General features: G+C 37.5%; 2 protein-coding genes across 5 annotated transcripts; both read right to left on the bottom strand.

Annotated features, from left to right (window-relative positions):
- Positions 1–1,768: 1,768 nt before the first annotated feature.
- LOC137177492 (uncharacterized) lies at positions 1,769–6,671 on the bottom strand. The gene is made up of 4 exons (XM_067583845.1): positions 6,222–6,671; positions 4,209–4,337; positions 3,724–3,821; positions 1,769–3,332 (listed from the first exon to the last, which is right to left on the bottom strand). The coding sequence occupies exons 1-4, from the start codon at positions 6,574–6,576 to the stop codon at positions 3,237–3,239; spliced, it is 678 nt and encodes a 225-aa protein (XP_067439946.1). The 5' UTR covers positions 6,577–6,671; the 3' UTR covers positions 1,769–3,236.
- A 1,553-nt stretch (positions 6,672–8,224) lies between these two features.
- Positions 8,225–13,548, bottom strand: LOC137177497 (V-set domain containing T-cell activation inhibitor 1-like). Of its 4 annotated transcripts, none has more exons than XM_067583857.1 (4): positions 13,492–13,548; positions 11,980–12,026; positions 11,437–11,760; positions 8,225–9,786 (listed from the first exon to the last, which is right to left on the bottom strand). In XM_067583857.1, the coding sequence occupies exons 2-4, from the start codon at positions 12,011–12,013 to the stop codon at positions 9,635–9,637; spliced, it is 510 nt and encodes a 169-aa protein (XP_067439958.1). In that variant the 5' UTR covers positions 12,014–12,026; positions 13,492–13,548; the 3' UTR covers positions 8,225–9,634. The 4 variants fall into 4 exon arrangements, with proteins under 4 accessions (XP_067439958.1, XP_067439955.1, XP_067439956.1 ...); XM_067583854.1 differs by lacking the exon at positions 13,492–13,548 and adding an exon at positions 12,625–12,781; XM_067583855.1 differs by lacking the exon at positions 13,492–13,548 and adding an exon at positions 12,703–12,777.
- Positions 13,549–17,520: the final 3,972 nt, after the last annotated feature.

The following is a 17,520-nucleotide window of genomic DNA, read 5'->3' on the forward strand; positions in this document are numbered from 1 at the left end:
GTACAACTGCTGAGTACTCACAGGTGTGATAAATACATCTGAGTCACATGACTCATTATCACAGTCTTCATTTTCTCAAAGTGAACATTTTATAAAGGGCATGACAATAAAAATATACATATTACAAAAATCATGACAAGTTACAAGAATTACACCATTTTACATAATTAAACTTCATGACCTCCGGTAAACAACTGACTGAATACGATGAGCTAATTTCCTCAGCAGAATGGACTACAGGTCCTACAGCTGTCCCTCTACATCACTAAATGGGGACCTAGTGGCTCATCTCTCCCTAAGAGTCCAAATAGCCTGTGGAGAGAAATACAAGTTAATATTTACATATCTCAGACGAAAACTCAAATCCTGTGTTTCATTAAGTCTATAAGGTTCAATAGTATTCAGTTCATAAATCCAAAATGCCTCCCTTCTTAAGAGCTGGTTAATCAAGTTACCACCTCTTGGATCTCTTTCAATGCCGATAAATTTGAGGGAAGTAGCCGACCCATGGTTTTTCTCCTTGTAGTGTCTAGCAATGGCATAATCCATATTACTATTTCTAACGGCAGCCTTATGTTCAGCAACTCTTAGTTTGAGATGGCACTTTGTTTGGCCATCTCAAACTAAGAGTTGCTGAACACCAGTTAACGTACCAGAGTATGTTAACTTTATGAAACACAGGATTTGAGTTTTCGTCTGAGATATGTAAATATTAACTTGTATTTCTCTCCACAGGCTATTTGGACTCTTAGGGAGAGATGAGCCACTAGGTCCCCATTTAGTGATGTGGAGGGACAGCTGTAGGACCTGTAGTCCATTCTGCTGAGGAAATAAGCTCATCGTATTCAGTCAGTTGTTTACTGGATGTCATGAAGTTTAATTATATAAAATGGTGTAATTCTTGTAACTTTGTGCAACATTAATCACGTCATGTTTTTTGTAATATGTGTATATTTTTATTGTCGTGCCCTTTGTAAAATGTTCACTTTGAGAAAATGAAGACTGTGATAATGAGTCATGTGACTCAGATGTATTTATCACACCTGTGAGTACTCAGCAGTTGTACTGAGCAAACCTGAAGAAGCTACAGGCAAAACGCGTTGTTTGCTCTTAATAAAGTCACAGTAGAGTCATTACAGTGTGGTTAATTTTTATTTTCACCTTATACGTTCCTGCGACCGACCAGCACCTGTCTGAAAATACTGACTGTGCATGAGGAGTTCTGTCCTTTTAGCAACATAGTAGTATTATAACAAGAGTAAAGGCAGCAGGAGTAACAGTAATACTAGTAATAGTTATCTTAATGACAGTAATAGTACCTATAAAGGTAACAACAGCAGTACTAATAGTATTAGTAAAAGTATCAGAAGTAGTTGATGTAGTAACTTAAACAGCATTAATAAAAGCTTTCAAAGTCATGGTAGTACTGCTAGTAACATAGAATTACAGTACTTGTAGCAGTAGGAATGGCAGTATTACTTGTAGTTCCAGTAATGAGTATATAACAGCCAGTACTAGTAGTTGTGTCAGTTTGAATAACAGTAGAAGTACACACAGTACTGGTGGTAATGTCAGTAGTAGTATATGCAGTACTGGTGGTAATAATAGTAGTAGTATATGCAGTACTGGTAATAACAGTAACAGTTTAATGGTGATGAAGTGGCTCCATCTTGTGTCAGAAAGTCGTTACTGCTGAAAACTCTCCAGTCACAAACACAAACACTCAACTTCACTTTCAGATTTTATTTCAGAATAAAACAAACTTCAGTCAACAGCTGCAACACTCAGCTGTTTACACTCAGTATTATTCATTTACAACAGAAACATGTTCGTTTTATCACTTAAGTTTCAATATTGTTTGAAAATACTGAACAAATGTTCTTTGCTCTTTTATTAATTAAAGATGAAAATGAAAACTTTTGGCCTACTGGCAGAAAATCTAATCTGGATGTGTTTTAAGTTGCAGGTGAGTTTTTTCTTCAGACTTTCATTGTGCAGTTATTGTCCTGAAGTGGATGAAAAGAACATTTATAACTGGTTTATGGATAAATACTCTGATTAAGCTGATTTTTAATATCCAATAACACAGATTGTCCTTAAACTCTGTGAGACATATGGCTCCCTGTAACCTTACATTTACAGTTCAGATGAGAAGAAACTTGACACACTCAAAAATGTATGTACATATTACAATTATAATCTAGAAAAGGTTACAACACTAAATAAATGCATAGTATTAACATAAAGTTAAGGACCTGAAGCACAATAAGCCGCCTGCAGCCCTCCTTCCATGTTGTTGATGAAAAACAAGCATTCTGCTAATGAATGTATAAAGTTACTCATTAATTTACCATATTTCCTCTAATACTGGCCTTTATTTACCTCAACTGCAGAGGGCACCAGGCATATTATTATTATTGGAAGCAGTCTTATATTAGAGAGAGGACCTTATCTCTAATTGCCTCTGTTTGATAAGTATATTTGCTCATATTTTAGTACGAAGCCTCCTTGTTTCTGATCTGCTTCTGTTCGCTCTCTACTGTGTTGTGGAAAATTCAGCCCCTTACACTCAACGGTACTTCAAATGTAGCTACAGCCATGTTGTAGCACTTGTATGTTACTACAAATTACAGTTGGCTGAGACATTAACAAATATAATAATAATAATAAACTTTATTTCTATAGCACTTTTAAAACCAGAGTTACAAGGTACTTCACAAAATACAATAACATACAATATACGCTTTTATAGAGTGGAGGTTAGCCGTTAGCTCCGCTAGCCATGTTGAAACGGTGGCAGTCAGCGGCTCAAGCAAGTCCAAGAATAGTACTGAACTATAGATCAGCTAAAAAGACTGAAAAGTCATTAAAAACCAGCATTCATCTCTTATATTCAGTGAGGAAACTTTTAAAATATCAAGAATTATAAACAGAGTTTGGCATGTTTGTCAAAGCGACAGCACTTCTGGAAGCCAGAGATCATGAGGAACAAAACACACAGTGACTGAAATAATACTTTAGATAAGTAATCCAGAACAACAACATGTTGAAAATAGCAGTTATTCAATTATAGCAGTGGAAATGTACATTAAGCTTAACTGGCATGCATATTATATAACAGGCACCACCAGGAGTTTATCCACCCTTTTTTCTTCCCTGGCCTGTTTTTGGAGCCGGACTTTCTTTGATCGTGTTGACCGCCCCTGGCCATTATCACAGACCCAGCTTTTAATCGACTACTGTCTTTTATTTGAGGAAATACGGTATACACAGGTGGTGTTAAAAACACTGTCAGATCCCGTCTCCACCTGGTGAACACATGTCTTCTGTGCCTGGATCAGGAAAAACTCTAATCAATGCAGGTGCAAATACAGCAGAACTCATCATAATCAGATGCAATTAAAAGAAACATCCAGCTCCCCACCTATAGAGTACACAGGTAGGAATACTACTTCACACTATACTATTAGACCTTTGAAATATTACCAGTAGTAGAATAAGTAAGGAGCAAGTGTGTGGTACAAAATGATGTAATAAAGTCCAGCAGTAGTAGCAGTTGTAGTGTTTGTAAAAGTAGTAGCAGTGGAAATAATAGTAGTAGCAACAGTACAGACACAGTAACAGCAATTGTTTTATTAGCAGTAATAGAAGAAGTACTAGTGGTAACAGTATTAGCAGTAGCATTATCAGTAATATCAGTATTACCAGCAGCAGTGTGTTTACCTCTGGTGTCTCTGGGTTCTCAGAGGTCAAAGGTGAAGGTTCATTCACCTGGTATTTGGAGTCGTTTCTCTTCAGATACAGATATGTAAAAGATGAACCTGCCAACAGAGCGTCAGGTGAGTCACAATCAGGAGGAAACCGCTCGTCTCCAAGAATATAAACTTTACATCCACCAAGCTGCAATCTATACTTCTGCTCTAAATCCATGAGAGAAATTGTAATATTTCAGTCAAAAAAAAAAGATCGTTTCATCAAATAACTGCTAACTGCAATAACTGTTGTGATAAATGATTCAATAATTGTTCGTTTGAATTTACGTTTATTTATGAAAAACTTCAACATTAAGATGTTTTATGCTGTGCAGGTCGTCTCTGCTCACAGAAACTTTGATCTGTGCGTTGAGGCGCTCATGCAGCAGCTCTTGGTATTTATAGTGCAGCGAACCACAGAAGTCTTCTGTGGCTGAAAACAACTAACAGACTCACCTATTACCAATAACACGAGGAGGCCGTTCAGGGCAAACGAGCTGAAAAGAATCGTCTGACTCTGCCATATTCCCTGAATGCGCTGCTGGTTGTTGTTTGTTTTGGAGTCGTTGGACGGAGTGATGGAGTCTGGAAAAAGAGAAGTGACAAAGATGAACAAAGAAACTGAAGAGATGCTGATGGACTTAAATGATGTTTGAACTTACAACAAACTCTACTGTCAACAGTAAAATGAGATTCAGGTCCTCTGTTTCAAAAATTACATAGAAGGGCAGATTGTTGGTTTTGATAACTTACAAAAATTGTACAAAAATTGGACGTAGCCACACCTATCCCAACACTGGAAACATGGAAGAGAGGGCATTACAGCTGCTATTAGACAATACAAAACACACTTTGTTGTACACATATGTGTGGCCTTTACAGTTGAGGAGTTGTTCGAGGTTCAATTTCAATAACATAAAATTCAAACACTTGAAATCTATCCCTGGGCAGGAGGCTATGATGGCAGGTTTTTCAAAAGTGGCCAATTGTAACAGGCGCTCATTTGCAACAACAAAACTTCCTCTTTACTACATGAGATCATTTCCTTTAAATGTTTTCCTGGTCAAAACAAATGCCATACTTGTGACTCATGCATGAGCATGTAAAAGCCCTTTAGGATTTGCAAAATGATCAGATATTACCACTGAAACCATTTCTGATGATCTGTGGGTGGCATCGAGGATGTGACACCTCATACAAACTACTTTGCTTGAAGCAGTTTGAACCTTTAAAGTGGGGGTGATTGTCGGATGGTTGGTTTCAGAAAGCTACAAAAGTTGTTGGATACAATCATCGAGGCGGTTTCAGACGCCTTTACTTGTTCCAAAACAACATGATGATGTAAACGTACTGAGGACCACTGCTTCAGGATACGTTCAAGACGTCTCTTTTGACAAATAACAACCATATATTAACCTTAATAAACTAAATTTCAAAACAAAACACATAGAACAGAACAGACATCAGCATTTAAACTTCGACTACTGTTTGAAGGGTTACAGCTGCTGTTACATGATACAAAAAGCACTTTGTTGTAGTCGAGTCACTAAGTCGTGAGTCCCAGCCCAAGTCCAAGTCACCAAAGAAGAGTCTGAGTCATTAAGGTTGAGTCTGAGTCGAGTTCGTAGATGGGCTCCAGTGCTCTTCTCTGGCACAGTCAAAGAGCTGACATACACATAAAAAAGATCTACGTTAAACAAAAATGACACATCTGTGATTTCATATTAATATTCATGATGCATCGATTGCGATTTGCTTGGATTTTTAGCGATTCTGATTTTCTTTATAAGAATTAAATACGTTTTTTGTTTTTTGGACTTCAAGATATTACAAATTGCGAGCTTTGTGTCTTTTTCACTCACGCTAAAGAACTTCCATACCAACGACGGTGTGTGTGTGGCTTTCTGTGCGCTGTGTGCGCAACGTGAACCATAGTGCGGCTGTGGGTGGAAAATTTGAGCGGTAAAAAAACGGATATATGTTCTTCTTTATAAATTAACAAGTTCGAGTCCTCGTCATCAACTTCCGAGTCTGAATGCTCTCAATGCTCGAGTCTCGGACCCGAGTACTACAACACTGGTTGTACTCGTATCTGTGACACATGCGATGTATAACTGTTTCTTACATCTATCAGCAATCACATATCCAACCATTCTATTACCTCTATAATCAATAAACATTACATGATACACTGGGACAGAACAGACTTCAGCTCTTACGTTTAACTACTCTTTCATTTGTGAATCCTGTAGTTTCCAGCTTTAACCTCTTACCAGGCACCCCAAAAATAATGGACCCAAAATAAGTAGGTGACTGTTCTTCAACCCTTAAGCTTACAGTCAAACCCCTGGTCTCATTTAAAAGGTCAGTCTTTAACTTTTACAACCATAAAGACAGAATGAGTATAAGTGATCATGAAAATTGGCTAAAGTGTCACACAGGTAAGTTCTTCAAAAATGTGTTGCTTACCTGAGACGAGGCTGATAGTGTCCTCAAAACGCATGCTCCCATATTGCCTCCGTGCACAAAAGTAACGCCTGAAGTCCTCTGCAGTGACATTTGTAATCACAAGTCTGTTTTCCAGGACTGAATATTTGGTTTTGAACTCAGGATAACAGTAGTTGGGATTATCGTCTGTTTTACCAAAAGTGCGGAGGATCTGCACTCTAAACTGATTGTGGATCTCCATGTACCAGTAGATGTCTGAAATCTCCACAGAGCAGTTTAAGGTGACATTTTGACCCAGCTCTGCCTTCACCTCAGTCACATTCTCAGCCTCGGCACGGACCAGAAACACCGGCAGGATCATCCACAGAAGCTCCATGATCAGTTTCAGCAGCAGAAACAAGAGTAAAACCGTCTGAAACCCAACGCAGCTCCAACCTGAAACAACAGAATGAAAAATGCTCTTCACTTCCTATTTCACAAGGTGATCATGTCCGGCGCAAAATCTGATTATCTAAACCGCAAATACCAAGTCAGTCAGAGGTCTGAAAGTTTCATCCGACGCTCAACAGCGGAAGTGAAACTCTTTGACTTGCAGTCTGCCCTCTGTGTCAGGAAGCTGTGGTGTCTTTGAGTATAAAAGACGAGTTTTCAGGTGATTGTGATTCTCAGAGAGTGATCATTAAAATCTGAAAACACTAAAGAAACAGATTCATACACAACAGCATCTGTGACACTGATACTTAGAGTAGTAGTTTTTAAATAAATAACCTTGTTGTCATTTTCATAACACAATATTCATGCCAGAGTAAACAGGCAGGCTCAAAAGTGACAATTTATAGTAGTGTTAGTACTACTGATAGTATATTAGTAGTGGTAGTAAAACCAGTGACAGAAAGTCAGTTGTCATAGTATCAATAACCATATTTACAATAACACAAGTGGCAGCAGGAACTGTAACAGTAGTAAAAGTAGCTGAGAACTTTAATAGCAACATAGTAGTATTATAACAAGAGTAAAGGCAGCAGGAGTAACAGTAATACTAGTAATAGTTATCTTAATGACAGTAATAGTACCTATAAAGGTAACAACAGCAGTAATAATAGTATTAGTAAAAGTATCAGAAGTAGTTGATGAACTTTAACAGCATTAATTAAAAAAAAAGCTTTCAAAGTCATGGTAGTACTGCTAGTAATATAGAATTACAGTACTTGTAGCAGTAGGAATGGCAGTATTACTTGTAGTTCCAGTAATGAGTATATAACAGCCAGTACTAGTAGTTGTGTCAGTTTGAATAACAGTAGTAGTACACACAGTACTGGTGGTAATGTCAGTAGTAGTATATGCAGTACTAGTGGTAATAATAGTAGTAGTACACACAGTACTGGTGGTAATAATAGTAGTAGTATATGCAGTACTAGTGGTAATAATAGTAGTAGTATATGCAGTACTGGTGGTAATAATAGTAGTAGTATCTGCAGTACTAGTGGTAATAATAGTAGTAGTACACACAGTACTGGTGGTAAAAATAGTAGTAGTACACACAGTACTAGTGGTAAAAATAGTAGTAGTATATGCAGTACTGGTGGTAAAAATAGTAGTAGTATATGCAGTACTGGTGGTAATAATAGTAGTAGTATATGCAGTACTGGTGGTAATAATAGTAGTAGTAGTATATGCAGTACTGGTGGTAGTAATAGTAGTAGTAGTATATGCAGTACTAGTGGTAATAATAGTAGTAGTAGTATATGCAGTACTGGTGGTAGTAATAGTAGTAGTAGTATATGCAGTACTAGTGGTAATAATAGTAGTAGTATATGCAGTACTAGTGGTAATAATAGTAGTAGTATATGTAGTACTGGTGGTAATAATAGTAGTAGTATATGCAGTACTGGTGGTAATAATAGTAGTAGTATATGCAGTACTGGTAATAACAGTAACAGTTTAATGGTGATGAAGTGGCTCCATCTAGTGTCAGAAAGTCGTTACTGCTGAAAACTCTCCAGTCACAAACACAAACACTCAACTTCACTTTCAGATTTTATTTCAGAATAAAACAAACTTCAGTCAACAGAATTTCCTTCAGAAATGACTTCACATGAAAAAATCAACACATGGAAATTGAATCATTTGAATATGGATCATTGTTTAAGGTGCAGGTGTTTTCCCTTTGTCCTTCCAGCAGTAATTCCTGAGATGGATAAAAGGATTCATTTATGGAATAAAAAAATCAAGGTAGGTGACGTCATTTTTGTTTGTATATTCCAGATTTACAAACAAACAATACACTTTGCCCTCAGGTGAGGTAAAAACCTCCACACAGAGCACGTAATACACAGAACTACAATATAGAAAAAGCAGTACTTATGACGTGATACACAAAGTAAATATAAGTAAGACGTGTCACACACAACAGCTTGTGTTGATCTTTGCTTTATATGAATATAAAAATAAAGAAAAGACAAAGCATCAAAGCAAACAGATGCACTTTTACTTAAGATCGCAAGATGTAAAAACACGTGAACTAACTGTAAATAACATGTAAATCTGCTATTAAGGTGCTTCTAGTATCTGCCTTCAGTGTTCAGGACTACAAGTCAGAATCATTCATCATTGATTAATGACAAATCAACATGTGTTTAATATTAAAATAATACCGATGATGAGGAATGACCTGCATACAGGTGATGGAAATGGAAAGTGACGTTTCAGTCAAGAACAAAATGTGAAAAATAACTAAATATGATGATATATACAGTTTAATAACTGAACTGTAATTTATCCCATAAAAGTAATAAACACACTTTGTGTTAAGATGATTACATTTAACTTAAACTGGGCTCAAATATTATGTTTATGATGAAATGTTATACAATATTCTGCCGTTAATCTACAGATCAGTTGATTAAAGGAACAATTTACAACATAAATGTAGATTATTTTTGGGATTTGAACTGAAAAACTTTAGAAAAACAAACATCAATAAAGTGTTCAATAACCTGAGCTGATGTTTTCAGTTATTAATGACATTTATTGATTTGTAAGAAGCCCTTTTGATTTGGATGTTTATGTTTTTGTTTTTAAGATTTTGTCACTTAATTTTCATGTTTTATGTCCATCTTGAAAGTAAGTTAAAACAGTTTTAACTTACCAACACTTCTTATATTAATATATTAGCGATGTCTGAGCTTTTATGATGTGTTGCAAAACTAATTTAAAGTGGCTCCGAATTCACACTTTGAGTGACATGTTAAGCCAAATGTTGGTGCTTTTTAAAGGATTTCTGGGACTTAAAAACTGATTTATTACTGAAATAAAGTTGTTGTTTTTTGGTCCTTTAACAGTTTTAGAACAGAACTCTTCATTATTTTGTAGGAATGCATTGACAGGTTTCTTAGCTGTCATTGTTTAGGCTGAACTTGCAGGTGAAGCAGTGATTAAAGCAGGATACTGTTGCAGTTTACAGTCAAACTGCACAGTAACACAGACAGACCAGCAGAGAGCAGCAGCAGCCGGAGGGAGGCTGGTGTTACTGCAGCGGCGCCACCTGTTTGTGCTGGAGCAGTCGTTGTTTTTTTAGGACGTTCACCTGCAACAAGAACAATTCAACACGTCAGTTTAAACTCTTTATACACAGAATCTGGAGCTTGACAAGGAAAAGTTGAGATGAAAACTCACCTGAAACATTTCAATCATCTCCTGAGATTGATTGTCATTTATGTCTTCTTATGTAAAAATACTTCATTTAAAATCCTACATAAGGTAACAAGTATTACAGCCCGCTTTTCTGCAAAATTAGTACTTTAGGTAGATTTTTTTACTTGTGATGAAGTATTTTTACAGTGCGTAAAGGATCTGAGAACATCTAACCAACAGTGCAGGTCACAGAATCTGATGGGTCACCAAATATGGTGTAACACCGCCACCCAGGGGGCATTCAGAGAACAACAGGGGGCACTAGAAGCCATATTTTTGAAATGGGGGCGTTGAGGTGTTCTTTGTTTGTGTCTGTTTTTAATGTCAGCTACATCTGAACGCACAATTTCACGGTTTTATCATCAGACTTCAGGGTTTTCCTGTTTTTTCACAGCGCTATCAAGTCAATTTTCATCTGTTTTACGTGTGTAAATACAGTCAAATTTGTGCATCGGACTCTGAGCGCTTCCAAAACACAGGTGACCTACACTCAACACTGTACCTGAAGGCCTCCTGTGTAGCTTCTCTGTCCTCTTCTCTGCTGTATTTGTCGGTGACTGTGTTCGCTTAGTTTGTAACATAAATTAAAATTTGACAAGTGACATTCTAATGTCAGGAATATTATTTATTTTACTGGCATGTTTGATTTCTTTCCAGTGAGATATTATTGGATTTATACAGTGACTTTGTTGATGGAAACATTAATGTTCAGTATTTTATCATATTTAAAAATATAAATCTCTTCTAATTCTGTACTGAATTAATTCTTAAAAAAACAGTTGTTTAGTAAAGAAAAAGAACTGATGAGAAAATTGATTAAGAACTAGACCAATTACAGTATTGATAAGATAAAGATGGACGAGGAAATCACTGTTCAAATCTGTTCACTATCAGGCTGTTTTAACAACTGTGTCGTTATTATTGTCATGATAATGGTCCAAAATTATGTAAAAATGCAGTTTTTAGTCAAATAACATCAAAATTTCCATCATAACAAACATCATAAATAATAAAATCAGATCACATCAGTGATCAGTTAAGATGAACGCCAAATTACCGTTTTCTGATTGGCTGCTGTTCGTGATCAATAACGAGACCTAATTAAAGTTTGAACGTCAAATTTCTAACCGTTGCATTTCTTTAACATAAATATAATCATTTATATAATTTCACATGACTTTTTGTTCCCTGCAAGGGAGTAAAAACCAGTTGAGAACCAAAGTGACCAGCAGGTGGCAGCATTTCAACACTTAACCACCATCATCATCATCATCATCATCGTCGCTGTCACATGACTTTAAATTCTGAGACGACTACGACCCATTTTCTCCTCCCGTCAGTTTACCAGCGCTGTGCTGGTCGCTGCACTATCAAAGTGGATCACAAACTCCAGTTGTCAGATATTTATCACTGACTTACTGCCTGTCAAAGATTGTTGAGGAAATACTGCTGTTTGATTATAAAGCACTGAGCCTTCGCGGTCCTTCACAGTCCTGTTGGCATCTCCCCCACCCCCCAGTTTGAACTCAGAGTTTGAACCAACCTGTGACGATGAGTTTGACCTTCCGCTGGGATCCTTCAGGGACTTTGATGTTACATTCGTACACGCCGGCGTCTCCCTGCTGGACCTCCTTCAGGCTGATGGAGAAGTTTCCCTCCTTGTACAGATTAGAGAAACTCGTCACTCGACCCTTAAACTTCTCACTCTGTGATTTCCAGTCCGGGATGTTTTCTTTGATGTCCAGGACGTTGTTGTTGTCTTTGTCCCTCCAGGAGATGGTGACCTTCTCAGGCACAGTGTTGTTGTAGATGCAGGGCAGCAGGGCAACGTCTCCGATATAAACCCTGACTTCATCCAGACACCTGACTGAGAGGACAGAAACACTTCCTGACATTAAAACACTTCAAAAGGTGGAAACAGACTCAACTCGTGTCTCTTTTTCACACGTTTTCAGGCATGTTCTGATTTGTTTGAAGCCTTAAAAGACATAAACATATCTGTTTTATTCTATTTTACACTTTGCTTCGTCTCATTTCATTACTTCTTAAATAAAACATGTATGGATTTATAGTCAGACAGACTGACCTGTATTCAAACTGCAAACCAAGATGATCAACATACGAACTCCCAAACTGTGGAGAAACAAAACAAACATCATCAACATCGAGCTCATTCAAACCAGTGTTTAATCTTTATATTTCATACAACACATCAATATTATCAATCAATTCTTTGATTAGTTAATCGATGAAAAACTGTTTTGACAACTGATTCATTGTTTAGTGGTTTCTGGTTCTCTAACGTGAGGATTTTATTCCTATTAGTAGTTGAACTTTATTTAACATTAACATCATTGGTAGTTGCAGCTTTTAGTGTTTCAGATTTGTTTAGTACAAACAGAGTCGCCGTGTCGTGTTTGTCTGACTGACAGGAATCACATGTATAACAGTTAATCTGAATTTAAACTGATAAAACGGTAAAAACACGCACTTTAAAACCACGTAGATCATAAATTTAAATTGTTAGGCCTCCATAAAGGTTCATAAGGTTAATTAATGTTGCCACAGACCTTTAAAACTGACCTAACGAAGACTTTAACACGACAAACAGTTTTCCGTTACTTTGTTCACGGAAGTGAGCAAAAAACACAATGTTAGCGTAATGGTAACATTAAATTAACCTGAAGACTGAATTATGACGACAGGAAACTCTGGTCATCACTTAACAAACCTCAATAAAGCGGCCATGATGAGCCAGATCAGTCCAATAAAGGGTGAAATTAGAAAAAATAATTTATGTTATTTTTACTGTTTTTTCAGCCCAGTAACATTAGCCTCCTTCTCTCAGTTGAACACGCAGGCGATAAACAGACAACGTCTTATGTCACATGCAAGTGTACGTAACGGAAAGCTCATTAAAAGGAGTTTTGGTTGTTTTTTTTATCATTGATTTGATTTTCATTAATTGTATTAATTAAGTAATTAAGTAAAATGATCCATATGCAGTGTTGCTAACTGACAGGATTTTATAAATTCTGAAGGAAAAAGTTTCTCACTGGACTTTCAAGATAATACAAGAAGGAGGCTTGAATGAAGGCCTCTTCAGGTCCACGACAGTCTGTTAGACGCCTCAACATGAATATGAACACTGTGGAAACACCAAATCTTCTTCTGTCATCATGATTCCTGCGTTTAGTCTGAACAGAAGAAGATTTGGTGTTTCCACAGTGTTCATATTCACGTTGAGGCGTCTAACAGACTGTCGTGGACCTGAAGAGGCCTTCATTCATTATTATCTTCTTCTCTCAGTTTCATGTTAGTTTTACAGCAGGGCAAAGGCTGGATTGAAATTTAACTCTTGTTTAACAGCTAAAAGTTGGAAGAAGATTTAATTTAATTAGTTTTTTGTTTCTTTGCATGTGAAATTTCTCTACACATCTGGGAAATCCCTCTCAGATTCTTTGGAAGTGACAAACTTCACTTAAAATTCTTAAAAAATGCCTCATTTTTAACCATTTAACAAATGAAATGACATGTAAGCATTTATTTTCTATCTGCTGGTTCTCATAGTTTTCTTTTTATACTCAGACAGACAGACCTGCATCCACACTGTCAACCACGATGATCCGCACACGACCTGGAGAAACAAAACAGAATAATAAATGACTTAAAACATGACAAACATCATCAACATCAAGCTCATTATTATTTATCATTATTTATTATAAAGTAAAAATCAGTGTTTAGTCTTCAAAAACAATGTCGGACTCTGTAATTTTCTCTGGACCGCTGCCTAATCTGACCAGTGATGTCATGTATAGCCGCATGTCACAATTCAACCGCTGGTTGTCGAGGTGGTGTCCAGCAAACGATGTGGGCTTCATAGATAATTGGCAGACTTTCTGGGGAAGACCTGGTCTGATTAGGAGAGACGGCATACATCCCACTTTGGATGGAGCTGCTCTGATATCCAGAAATATGGCCAAGTTTATTAGTAAACCAAAACCATGACAACCCAGAGTTGAGACCAGGAGGCAGAGCTGCAGTCCTACACGCTTCTCTGCGCTTCCATTAGAGCAGTTACCCACCCAAAACTACATAGAGACCAAGTCTGTCCCCCAAAACCACATAGAGACTGTGTCTGTCCCCCGACCACTTAAATCAATTAAATCCAAAGTAAACAAAAGAAGAGTCATTCATTAAAATCTAATAAAAATTAAAACCACTACTGCAATAGTACAACAAAATAAGATAATTAAATGTGGACTCTTGAACATTAGATCTCTTTCATCTAAAGCTGTTTTAGTAAACGATTTAATTTCAGATCATCATATTGATTTATTTTGTCTTACTGAAACCTGGCTGTGTCATGAAGAATATGTCAGCCTTAATGAATCCACTCCCCCCAGTCATATTAATACTCATATTCCTCGAGACACTGGCCGAGGAGGAGGAGTTGCAGCCATTTTCAACTCAAGCCTAATCATCAACCCTAGACCTAAATTTAATTATAACTCATTCGAAAGTCTTGTTCTTAGTCTCTCTCAGCCAACCTGGAAAACTTTACAGCCAGTTCTTTTTGTTATAGTGTACCGTCCTCCTGGCCCGTACTCTGAATTCCTATCTGAATTCTCAGAGTTTTTGTCGTATTTAGTCCTTAGTACAGATAAAGTAATTATAGTAGGTGATTTTAATATTCATGTGGACGTTGATAGTGACAGTCTCAGCACTGCATTTATCTCAATTGGCTTCTCTCAGTGTGTAAATAATCCCACTCACCGTCTTAACCACACCCTAGACCTTGTTCTGACTTATGGGATTGAAATTGAACATTTAATAATTTTTCCACAAAATCCTATTTTATCAGATCATTTTTTAATAACTTTTGAATTCCTATTACTGGATTATACACCATTAGACAAAAATGTCCTCACTAGATGTCTCTCTGATAGTGTTGTAGATAAATTTGAGGAAGCAATTCCATCAGTACTGAATTCACTGCCATGTCTCAATACTACAGAGGACTCTTATGTTAACTTTAGTTCCTCCCAAATTGATAATCTTGTTGATAGTGCTGCAGGCTCATTACGAATAACACTCGACTCCATCGCCCCCTTAAAAAAGAAGATAATAAAACATAAGAGGTTAGCTCCATGGTATAACTCCCAAACCCGCAAATTAAAGCAAACATCGTGAACATTGGAAAGGATTTGGCGTTCCACCAAAGTAGAAGAATCTCGCTTAGTCTGGCAAGATAGTGTTAAAACATATAGGAAGGCCCTCTGTAATGCCAGAGCCGCCTATTACTCAGCATTAATAGAAGAGAATAAAAACTGCCCTAGGTTCCTTTTCAGCACTTTGGCTGACAAAGAGTCATAACTCTACCGATCCATGTATTCCTATAGCTCTCAGTAGTAATGAGTTTATGAGCTTCTTTAATGATAAAATTCTAACTATTAGAGACAAAATTAACCACCTCCTGCCCTCAACAGGCACCGTTCTCTCCCCAAACACAGGCACCTTAGAAACAGCTGTAAATCCTGACATATATTTGGACTGTTTTTCTCCAGTAGACTTGTCTGAACTAACTTCAATGATTTGTTCAGCTAAACCATCAACCTGTCTCTTAGACCCCATCCCAACTAGGCTGCTTAAGGAAGACTTACCCTTAGTGAGCACTTCTTTACTAGATATGATCAATCTGTCTTTAGTAACAGGCTATGTACCACAGTCCTTTAAAGTAGCTGTAATTAAACCTCTTCTTAAGAAGCCTACTCTTGATTCAGGTGTTTTAACCAATTATAGACATATATCTAACCTTCCATTTCTCTCTAAGATCCTTGAGAAAGCAGTCTCTAATCAGTTATGTGACTTTCTACATAACAACAGTTTATTTGAGGATTTTCAGTCAGGATTTAAAGGCATCATAGCACAGAGACAGCACTGGTGAAAGTCACAAATGACCTCCTAACTGCATCAGACAAAGGATTTGTCTCTATACTTGTCCTGTTAGATCTTAGTGCCGCATTCGACACAATTGACCATCAAATGCTTTTGCAGAGACTGGAACATTTAATTGGCATTAAAGGAACTGCATTAAGCTGGTTTAAGTCCTATTTATCAGACCGATTTCAGTTTGTACATGTTAATGATGAATCCTTTGTGAAGTTCCACAAGGTTCTGGACTTGGACCAATTCTATTCACCTTATATATGCTTCCTTTAGGTAATATTATTAGGAAACACTCCATAAATTTTCATTGTTACGCAGATGACACCCAATTGTATTTATCAATGAAGCCAGATGAACCCAATCAGTTAAACAAACTCCAAACATGCCTTAAGGACATAAAGACCTGGATGACCTGCAATTTTCTACCACTAAACTCAGATAAAACGGAAGTTATTGTGCTTGACCCTAAACACCTTAGAAACACATTATCTAATGATATAGCTGCTCTGGATGGCATTACCCTGGCCTCCAGCACCACCGTAAGGAATCTGGGAGTTATCTTTGATCAGGATATGTCCTTTAACTCCTACATAAATCAAATCTCAAGGACTGCCTTTTTTCACTTACGTAATATCACAAAAATCAGGCACATCCTGTCCCTAAAAGATGCAGAAAAACTAGTTCACGCATTTGTTACTTCTAGGCTGGATTATTGCAATTCCTTATTATCAGGCTGCCCTAACAAGTCTCTAAAGACTCTCCAACTGGTCCAGAATGCAGCTGCACGTGTTCTGACTAAAACTAGAAAAAGAGATCACATTTCTCCCATTTTAGCTTCGCTATATTGGCTTCCTGTAAAATCTAGAATAGAATTTAAAATCCTTCTCCTAACTTACAAAGCCCTTAATGGTCAGGCACCATCATATCTTGAAGAGCTCATAATACCATATTATCCCACTAGAACACTGCGCTCCCAGTATGCAGCTTACTGGTGGTCCCTACAGTCTCTAAAAGTAGAATGGGAGGCAGAGCCTTCAGCTATCAGGCTCCTCTTCTATGGAACCATCTACCGGATTCAGTCCGGGGTGCAGACACCCTCTCTATGTTTAAGAGTAGGCTTAAAACTTTCCTTTTTGATAAAGCTTATAGTTAGGGCCGACCAGGCTCGCCTTGGATCAGCCCTTAGTTATGCTGCTATAGGCCTAGACTGCTGGGGGACTTCCCATGATGCACTGAGCTCCTCTCTCCTCCTCCTCCTCTCCATCTGTATGCATTCATGTAACATCAATGCATGTCAAGAACTTTGCTTCTTCTTCTTTGCTTCTTTCTGAGTTTGTTTTTTTTTTTGTGCTTTCTCATCTCACAGGAAAACCTGGGTCCTGGGCTGAGCCTTCGCAGTCCTTCACAGTCCTGATGGCATTCTTCCCTGTCTATTGATGCTTGTGCTTGTTGTGATTGTTGCTCTCCTGTCCCCCCTCCCCCTTTCCCTCTCTCTTTCTCTCTCCCAACCCAACCGGTCAAAGCAGATGGCCGCCCACCAAGAGCCGGGGTCTGCTTGAGGTTTCTACCCGTTAAAGGGGAGTTTTTCCTTACCGCTGTCGCCAAGTGCTGCTCATGGGGGAATTGTTGGGTCTCTGTAAATTAAAGAGTACGGTCTTGACCTACTATGTGAAAA

Source organism: Thunnus thynnus, chromosome 24 (assembly GCF_963924715.1).
Source record: "Thunnus thynnus chromosome 24, fThuThy2.1, whole genome shotgun sequence".
In the NCBI taxonomy this organism is placed as follows: Eukaryota; Metazoa; Chordata; class Actinopteri; order Scombriformes; family Scombridae; genus Thunnus; species Thunnus thynnus.